At 43.8% G+C, this 10,543-nt stretch overlaps 1 protein-coding gene across 1 annotated transcript; it reads left to right on the top strand.

Annotated features, from left to right (window-relative positions):
* The first annotated feature begins 2,772 nt into the window (after positions 1 to 2,772).
* On the top strand, positions 2,773 to 10,493 carry tmem175 (transmembrane protein 175). The gene is made up of 10 exons (XM_084551457.1): positions 2,773 to 3,052; positions 3,710 to 3,748; positions 4,018 to 4,115; positions 4,703 to 4,754; positions 4,893 to 4,928; positions 5,019 to 5,102; positions 5,204 to 5,368; positions 5,487 to 5,565; positions 5,646 to 5,781; positions 6,409 to 10,493. Exons 1-10 carry the CDS (start codon positions 2,849 to 2,851, stop codon positions 7,073 to 7,075), a joined length of 1,560 nt encoding a protein of 519 aa, XP_084407583.1. The 5' UTR covers positions 2,773 to 2,848; the 3' UTR covers positions 7,076 to 10,493.
* The last annotated feature ends 50 nt before the right edge of the window (positions 10,494 to 10,543 follow it).

Consider the following 10,543-nt stretch of genomic DNA (forward strand, 5'->3'; position numbering starts at 1 on the left):
GACAGGAGAAGTAAATAACACTGACCATCTTGTGACAATTCAATATTCTGCTGGGGAACTTTTGGACCTGGCATTCATTCTTGTGGATGTTACTTAGACATGTAGCACCCACCTAGACCAGACCAGACACCCCCACCCCATAGCAATGACACTCCTTGATGGCAGCAGCCATCCCCAGCAGGATGCAGCCAGGACAACTAAAAAAAAATTAAAAACAGCACAAGATGTTGACCTGGCCTTCAAATTCACTAGATCCCAAACTGATCAAGTATCTGTGGGATGATCCACAGAGGCCCCTCCTCTCAAAGGCCCCCCACTAACAACATCCTGTTGCTAGACACCACAGGACACCCTCAGAAGGCCCATGTCATTCTCTGATGAGTCCCGACTGTTTTGGAGGCACAAGGGAGACCTACACAATATTCAGAATATGGTCATAATGTTACGTCAGATCGGTGTATATTAATCTATCATAAATATGAACGTGCAGATACTGTAGCGTTGTGGTTTACAAAGATAAATCTTAGTGGTTACCAGATGTTTAAATGGAGTATATATAAATAAGTTAACCTCAGCAGCAGGGCTCCCGGCCGGCTGGAGCATCCCAGCATGTACTGTAACCCTCCTCAGATCTCCAGTTTACTTCAATACGCACCAAATAAATAAGTTTATTTTAAAGGTCAGCAATTTCCTGCAGTTTCCTGTGCTGATATCACTTCTTGGTAGCTTCCTGAAATAACAACGTAATTTGAAACTAACCACAGGAACAATACAGTCAATAACAGAATAGTTAATACAGCTAATGGTTTTCCATACTTGCATCCGCTGAGCGATGAACTGGAGTTAAAAAAAGGAAAACAGCAAATGCAAACTGTGAAGATTTAAGGTTGACTGAGTGAACAGATGCAAGTAACACAAGGTCAGTTATGTAGAATCTGAAAGCTGGATGATTTATCACTACTTTCACGATGCCACAGTGTGAGACGAAAAAGAAGACTTTCTGTTTTATCAGCCTACAGACGCCAAAATGTACTAGATTAGATATTTAATATGTGAAAGTGGACGCCCCCTGGATTTCATTAAGCTGCTTTTGGTCGTGAAATGTACAGGTGGTTTTCTAAAGTACTTTGGAGTGAAACATGTCAAACACATTCCCATTCCCGTCATTTACGTTACAGAAGCAGAAAATGTTTTTTTTTTTAATTTTTCTGTGTAAGTTTGATGTCCTTCCTCAGAGATGCAGCCACTATGCGGTTGCCGTCAGCTCTTAGTTGCTAGGATACATTTGTATGTAGTGGATATCGTCACTTTCATTAAATACGTCTTTTTGATTTAAAAAAAAAAAAAAAAAGTGGAAGGGGCCCTTTATGTCAGCCACTCGCTTTAACTGGCACTTCCCTTTGTGCTGCCTCGATAGGTTTGCTTGACTGTAACGTGGCAAATGATGGAATGAAAAGCCTGCAAGGACACATGATTTCTCTTGTACAAGATCAGAACAAAAACGGTATAGATTGTGTTGGGTTACTCAGCTCGCTGTTGAAGGTTAAGGGGACAAATTGATATCCATAAAGTTCTTAGAAGCCAGTTTTGTGGTTCAAAATCAGGGTACAGGAGAAAGTGGCGGTGTTGATCACTTCTAAACTCTAGCATAAGCAAAGATCAACCATCTGCAGGTGAATTGCGGTTATTACTACAACTATTACTACCTTTCAAAAATGATTATCTGATGAGGCAGTGGAGAGATCTGGCAGAGACGTCATAAGGAGAGACAGCCCCGAGGTGTTGCCTTTAAAGCGGCGGCTGCAGTGACCCCGGGGTTGGAGAGGGCTGGTGGATCAGAGACAGATTCGCTCCGGGCTCTGCCCCTCCATTGCTGACCCTCGGGTCACAGCTGTGGAGCTTCTGAGGATATCAAGGCCGGGAGCAGAGCACCAACACAAGCAGGGATGAAGCAAGAAAGCGATGGAGAGAGGAGAAGAGCCCTTAGCATCAAAAAAAACATGCAATTAAAAAAAACTAATAATATTTTTTTTTGCAGAATGTGGTGGCGGAATAAGAGAATTAAAGAGCTAAACAACTTTTAATGTAAGTTCTGCAATGTCCTGCTGAGCGAACGCTGAAAAGACTAAATAAAGAATGCAAATTAACCCCGTTATCACTGACATTAATGTGTGCTGCTTGAAGGAAGATCAAATTATTATAACCTAAGGAGATTTACAGGAAAACAGGTTGTGTTTTCAAGAGCTGGTACAATGACTCCCTCTAGAGGCAGAAGAGTGCTTTACAGGTCATTTTACACTTAGAAACTGCAAATAACAACTATTAGAGATATAATCTAAACTCTTAATCATGTAAAATGAGAGAAAAACAGACAAATATTAAACATTTCTGTTTACAGGTTGCCCACGAATAAAATGAATCATATATGTAAACCTCAACACTAAAATATTGACTTTTGCTTTTCTTGAGGAAAAAAAAAAATTACTACCTAGGAAAATGATTAATTTTGAAGTGAGTCAGCTTCTATAGGTAATACCGGAAGTAGAACGTCGAAAACAGAAGAAAAATATCCACAAAAAGAAAACAAAATAATGAAAATGATTCGTAAGTACGCGAAGGATTTTTACCAAGACCTGGTTTCAATTTTCTGAACCGAGTGGCTGCTCCTGTTTCATGAAGGATCTTTGCTCAGAACCAGGAAGTACGCTGGTGCTTCCGGTTTCCCCGCCCAGCTCCTCCCTCCCTCCCTCCAGTCAGCTGTTAGTGGTCTGTTTGCAAACATCTCCTCGGTGTCCATGGTCTCCTCCTCGGCCCTGTAGCTCCTCCGCGGCCCCGCATTTCCTCCACGATGGGAGAAAACGACGACGGCGACATCATCGAGCACCACGTGGAGGAGGAGATGGAGAAGAGAGGCGCGAGGAGCCACGCAGCGTCCTCCTCGTTCCTGGAAAGCCTCAGTCCGTCCGACAGGGAGGCCCACAGCAGCACCCAGTCCTCCCACAGACTGCTGGCCTACAGCGATGCCCTCATCTCCATCATTGCTACTGTCATGGTAACGCCACTGTCATGGTAACGCGCTGTGATGTGTCTGATTGATAACATGTGATGAGGCGCAGGAAGCGGGAGAGTGCACTGTCATTGTTTTTAAGGTGAAGGAGCAGATCATGATGGATGAGGCATAGAGGCAGCACACACACCGATCAGCCACAACATTAAAACCACTCACAGTAAATAACATTGACCATCTTGTGACAATTCAGTGTTCTGCTGGGAAACTTTTAGACCTGGCATTCATTCATGTGGATGTTACTTAGACATGTAGCACCCACCTAGACCAGACCAGACACCCCCACCCCATAGCAATGACACCCCTTGACGGTAGCAGCCATCCCCAGCAGGATGCAGCCTGACACAGACACAAAAACGCTTTAGGAACAACTAAAACATGAAGAACAGCCTCCAAATTCACTAGATCCCAAACTGATCAAGTATCTGTGGGATGATCTGTTGCCAGACACCACAGGACACCCTCAGAAGGCCTGCAGTGTCAGATCAAACCCTCTGGCAGGGCAGTTTTGGCCTGCAGGTCATATGTTTGACACCCCTGGTGTAGAGCATGGATATGAAATCAGATTCTCTACGGGTGTAGGATTGTATGTATTCATGTTTAACCTGATATTTCTCCTAATTCTATTCTATTTGTTCACAGATATTACCTGTTGCCCACACCAAAGTGGAAAATAGTGAGGTATTGTTTTTAACTTGTATATACTTTGTATTTTGTTCTGCCTGTTTTTTGCACCTTTAAATGTCTGTATTTGTGCCTTAAATTGTGCCCCGGGGACAAATAAAGTTTTCTGAATCTGAATCTGAAGACTGTTGAGTACTTCAGTACAACCAGTACTACACTCAGTCAATTTGAGGAATATTCCATCGTTTCATCTTGTTTTTAAGTCCGACCGCTACTGTAACGTTAAATGTGAAAAAGTACCAAAATCTTGTTCTTCTGTGTCACAGGAGTTAGCGGAGAGCGTTCAACAACTGTTGACGACAAAGATCGCTGTTTACTTGATGACATTCCTCATTGTGACTGTTGCATGGGCCGCTCATATCAGGTGAGAGTGATACCACAAAAATCAAAGAGAGATTCAGAGAAAAATGCATTGATCAGCCACAACATTAAAACCACTGACAGGAGAAGTAAATAACATTGATCATCTTGTGACAGTTCAGCGTTCTGCTGGGGAACTTTTGGACCTGGCATTCATTAGTGTGGACGTTACTTAGACATGTAGCACTCACCTAGACCAGACCAGGCACCCCCACCCCATAACAATGACGGCAGCAGCCATCCCCAGTAGGATGCAGCCTGACACAGACACACACACAAAAACACTTTAGGAACAACTAAAACAAAAAAACATACAGAACAGCACAAGGCGTTGAACTGGCCTCCAAATTCACTAGATCCTAAACTGATCAAGTATCTGTGGGATGATCCACAGAGACCCCTCCCATAGGACCCAATAGCCACCACCCTCAGAAGGCCCATGTCTGTTCTCTGATGAGTCACAACTGTTTTGGAGACACTAGGGAGACCTACACAATATTAGGAAAGTGGTCATAATGTTATGCCTGCATCCACCGTACGGTTTGTTGTCCCTGCAGCAGTTCTCATGTTCTCATTCTTCTGTGTCCACAGGTTATTTCAGGTGATCGTGCGCATCGATGACTGCCTCGCTCTGCTGAACCTCGTAAGTTCACAGTCAGTGTGAGGACTGTGTGTTTTCAGATTGTGTTGATTAAACTCTGCATTGAACACAACTGTGTTCTCTCTGGTCTACACATTTCCTGCTTTCTAATATCAAGTTCTGCTTTCGGTTCTATTTCAGGCCTGCATGATGCTGATAACCTTCCTGCCGTACACAGTGAGTATGAGCCACTCCCACCGGATCAGCGACTGTTTGCATGAATAACGGCTTCATCTGCTGATGTCATTTAACTCTTTGTCTTTTCAGTTTTCTTTAATGGCGACCTTCCCCGAGAACGTCCTTGGGATTCTGCTCTTTTGCGGCTGCGTGATGGTGCTCGGTGTCATCCAGGTTTCTTTTTTTTCCCTCAATAACATCTACTTAAATAAACACGGATCGTTAAAAATTCATTGTCAGACTCTCACCTTCGTAACGGTCTTCCTCGTCTCCAGTCGCTGATCGTGTTGTACGCCTTCAGCCGTCCGTTCCTCCTGAACGAGCAGATCCAGATCTCGGAGAACCAGACCTTCTACAAACACCACATCCTCAAAGTCATCATGCGGGTTCCCATCATGTGCTTCTTCGCCAGCATCTTCTCCTTCATCTTCTTCCAGCTGGTCGGTGGCAAACGTCACTAATTTGCTGCTAGAATGTTTTCCAGCTGCTGTACTACCGCCTTTTTAAAACTGCCGCTCCTCTGTCTCTAATGTCTGATGGTAACATTTGTCTTTTCAGTCTTACGTGCTTTTGGCCATTGTCATCTTCTTGCCGTACATCTCCCAGTCTTTGAAGTGGTGTCGCAACAAGGCAATCGGTAAGATTTTACTGGAACACTGGAGCAAACACGTGCTTACCTCCTGCCTCTCTTTAAGCGTGAACCGAATCTCGTTCCAGGTCAGGTGGAGGAGACTCCAGACTCCATGTTGTTCTACACCTACCTGCCCAATGAGCCGCTCAGCAAAGACAGAGTGGAGGCCTTCAGTGACGGCGTTTACGCCATCGTGGCAACGCTTCTCATCCTGGACATATGGTGCGCACTGAAAATACATGTTTAGTTTTGCAAGTATGCCAATCAGCCACAACATTAAAACCACTGACAGGAGAAGAAGTGAATAATATTGACCATCTTGTTGACCATGTTCTGCTGGGAAACTTTTGGACCTGGTACTTAGACATGTAGCACCCACCTAGACCAGACCAGGCGCCCCCACCCCATAGCAATGACACTCCTTGATGACAGCAGCCATCCCCAGCAGGATACAGCCTGACACAGACACACACACAAAAACACTTTAGGAACAACTCAGAAAACCATGAAGAACAGCACAGGGTGTTGACCTGGCCTCCAAATTCACTAGATCCCAAACTGATCAAGTGTCTGTGGGATGATCCACAGAGGACCCTTCCCTCAAAGACCCCCCACTAACAACATCCTGTTGCCAGACACCACAGGACACCCTCAGAAGGCCCATGTCCATTCTCTGATGAGTCACAACTGTTTTTGAGGCACAAGTTAGACCTACGCGATATTAGGAAGGAGGTTATAATGTTACGCCTGGTCGGTGTATGTCTGTTTTCTCCTGATTTAATGTGATTAATGGGTTACAAAGTCCGAAAGCCTCTCAACCTGTAACTTCTCTGGTTCCCGCCCTTTTAGCGAGGACAACGTTCCCGACCCGTCAGTTGTGCAGAAGCAGTTTGGCGGCAGCCTGATAGCGGCTCTCCAGGTCTACGGCCCGGAGTACCTGGCCTACTTCGGCTCCTTCGCCACAGTCGCCCTCCTCTGGTTCGTCCATCACTCCCTCTTCCTCCATGTCACCAAGGCAACCCGCTTCATGGGCCTGATGAACACCCTCTCCCTGGCGTTCGTCGGTGGTCTACCCTTAGCCTACCAGCTCACGCACGAGTTCCCGCGCAACTCCCGCAACGAACTGGAGGCCATTCAGATCAGCTGCGTGATCATTTTCTTCGCGGGCATATTTCAGCTCGCCCTGTGGGTGGTCGCCCTTTACAACGAGCGGGAAACCCTGCACCCTTACGTGCGGTACGGCGGGCGCGAGCACGTGTTCATGCTCGCCAAGCTGGCCCTGTACCCCTGCGTGGCGCTGGGGACGTTTTTCCTGACGTGCATTTTGAGTAAATTCAGTGCCCAAATTTTCCACCTGATGGAAATCACCGTGCCTTTTGCTTTCCTCCTGTTGAGGCTTGTGGTGCGCGGCGGGCTAGCGCTGCTCCGGCTTCTCTTCTGTCCCGACAGGAATGACATGAGGTCCGTTGCGGAGGAGGACGAGACAAGAGTGCCATTTAATCCTCTCGATACCTAAGCTAGCTTGATGGGGAGTAACACCGGGAAGTGAAGGTAAAGGCAGAGCTGCGAGGCTGTGTTGCTGAAAGTCCTGGTCTGCGAGAGAGCTAGCGCTTAGATTTGACCTCAGCAGGAGCCTGCAGGGGTTTAAATCTCTAAAAACAGGAAAAGTGGTTTGTTCCTTTCTCTACTTTTAAACTGAGCTCGTTTGAGGGAATCAGCACAACAATGTTTAGATAAGACTGCGCATGTAGAAGGAGAAACACCTTAACAAGAGCGGTGAATCAGCTGGTGTTGAAACTGACAGCCAAAGCATTTTATTTCCTGAGACTACACCGATCAGCCACAACATTAAAACCACTGACAGGAGAAGAAGTGAATAATATTTTAACCATCTTGTGACAATTTGGGAAACTTTTGGACCTGGCATTCATTCATGTGGATGTTACTTAGACATGTAGCCCCCACCTAGACCAGACCAGACACCCCCTCACCCCATGATAGTCAGCACAAACACAAAAACACTTTAGGAACAGCACAAGGTGTTGACCTGGTCTCCAAACTCACTAGATCCCAAACTGATCAAGTATCTGTGGGATGATCCACAGAGGCCCCTCCCCCTCAAAGGCCCCCCCACTAACAGCGTCCTGTTTCCAGACACCACAGGACACCCTCAGAAGGCCCATGTCCATTCTCTGGTCATAATGTTATGCCTGATCGGTGTACACGAACGCTAGTTTTAATGATTTATCACACAGTCCGTCCAACTGCTATGGTTTAAATCCTGCTACAATTAATTTATTTTCCAGAGAGGAGTTGCAGAAAGTTGTCGAAGAGAGGTGAAGTGTCTCTAAATACTTTGCTCGAGGGAAGTGAGGGGAACAGGAACAGGTTTGAGTGCTGGGCACTTTAAATTGCACTATGTTCAGTCAGATATGTGATGACAAAAAAATGAAAGCGTTACTATTATAATTTAACATGAAGACAACCTAAGAAGAAAAAAGGGTCAGACAACATTTTTAACTCCTAAACAAGTCTCATCCTTCTGTTTGTTAAAGAGTAAATATCTTCACTAGGGGTCGCTGTTGCTTCTGTGAAATACCCCTGAGTTACTGAAGCCATTTCCACGATGAGGTTGAACTATTTGTGTTTTAATACACAATCTGAGATGCACTTTAACAGAAACCTGACAGACGACGATGAGGAGGAATGAAAACACACACCCGCACAAAAAATAAATCAGCTGGCTCTGAATGTTATGTACATTTAAGTTTTGTTTTTCTTTTGATTTAATTATGAACGCAAATTGTTGTCGCAACATTAACTGTAATCGTATTGTACGCCTTATGTCATCCAGGTCATGGGAAACTGAAACTAAGATGTGATATGTTCTAAATCTGATTTATTCTTTCTGTAGAAATCAATCTTCTGTTGTTTTCTCTCGCTTGTCATCCCTTCATCAATGTTTACAGCCGTCCTTGTGGAATATCTGAGGAGCTCTCAGTGCTTAGACGTCCGTTATAAATGTCCAAACACATTGCCAAGCTGTGTTTTTGTGAATAAACCTGAAGTTGGTCCTTAAATGTCAAACACGTAAGAATCCGTCTTCTTCCCATCAACAAGACACGAAACAAAAGATTTTAAAAGAAAAAAAAAACCTTTATTCACCTCCGTACAATAAACAGCTTCACAATATCCAACATGTCAATATGTGGGTCTATACTTTACTCAGTTTTGCCCCTGTTATTACCAGCATACGTTCTCTGTATGATTTTTAATCTTATCCACTACAAAAGCTAAAGGTTTTCATTAGAAAACATTTGAAAAACAACTAAATGAACGATAAATTAAAAAGAGAAGCAACCGAAAACCTGCTATGCGTCATTACCGTCTGACACACGGGCCTTGTTTTTGTACCGTTAACATCCATTTGTTTTTATAACTCAGGTAAAAAAAAAAAGAAGAAAAGAAGAAGAAGAATAAATTAATCCAAACAATAACTTAGATATAATTTGAACTACAACTGTAAGTGTGCCAATGGGATAACATACATCTTTATTATAGTCGTTGATTAACTGATGATTAATTTACATAGAATGACTGATAATAAATATATGCACGTTGCAAAGTAACAGTTCAACCTCGCTGCCGTCTTTTGAGAAGGACGGGACTCCGATCGTTGTCTGTGAGGATTTGCTTTATCGCAATTTTAGAGACAAAACACAAACAGACAAATTGAAAACAATTTAAATTTGAGGAGATCTTGTTCTCTCTGAACGACAACATAAAAGAAGAATATGTTGACAGTAAAATGTAAGTCTTACATAAAGGCACTTATATTTTAAAATATAATTTTCTTTTAATTATTTAACCGAGACACGAAGAAACTGAACCATTGCTTTGCACGGTGCATCATTAAAATGTAAATTTGAGTTCATTTGAACGGTCCAATCGACTCGACAGAGGAAGTTATCCCAGTGGCACACTTTTAAACTCCATATAAAACCACTTTTTAAAAAGTATTAAATCATTTTCTCGCAGCGTTTGGTGTCTTAACTCTCAGCCGGATCACTTCAGTGCCACACTCGGGACAGTGAGGGCTGCATAAAGAAAAAGCCGTAGTGTTGAGTTTCATCAGTTGTAGAGTTTAGTTTTTAGATTCATACCTTACAATACAGCTGGTCCCAAAAGAAAAAAATAAATCCTCCCAGCACCTCCCCCTTCTCTTCAGATGAGGAATACTCGCTAGAATGCACTTCTACCAAGAAAACATGAGCAAACAGGACAAATAAATTACAGTGTGTTTGAAACACGGTTGATAAGACATTGCACGAGCCACAGATGCAAATGTTAGCGCTCCGGTGTGCCGCCCAGCTCCAAACTCTCTTTTCCCCTTTTCCTTTTTTTTTTCATCCTTTGGGTTTCTCTGAATTTCGCGGAGGATGCCGGGGACAGGAGGGACGTGACAGTTTGGACCCGGACTCCAGAGCTTTTTGTTTGTTTTTTCTTTTTCTTTTTTTTTTCAGTGTTGATCAGACAGTGCTTTGGTAAACATTTCTCTGTGAGAAGATTCGATCGGAGAGTCTCACGCTCACGTCCAAACACGTAGTCTGACTGGTCACAGGTCAGCGCGTGCGTGTGATCAGTCAGAAACGTCTTGTGGCATTTAAACGATCCAGTCCCGACTCTAAGGAATCAAACTTGCATAAAGATAGAATATTGCTAAGAAAACCACCTCCCAGGTGTGTAAATACAGCAGTGCATATACTGTATGAACACGCTCACATAATACAATATATAATATATAGGCTCTACATGTAATCAGATCTCATGTCATCGTTGATAACACTTTATATTGCAAACTACATTCATGACTTAATCATTAACAGTGATCTGATGCTTGAGAAGACTCCAAAGTGTTTTTGAACAGTCCAAGAATCCACCACCACCACCACCCTATACCCCCCCTCCCCACCCCCCACAACTC

Source organism: Chelon labrosus (genome assembly GCF_963514085.1).
Source record: "Chelon labrosus genome assembly, chromosome: 9".
Classification (NCBI taxonomy): Eukaryota; Metazoa; Chordata; class Actinopteri; order Mugiliformes; family Mugilidae; genus Chelon; species Chelon labrosus.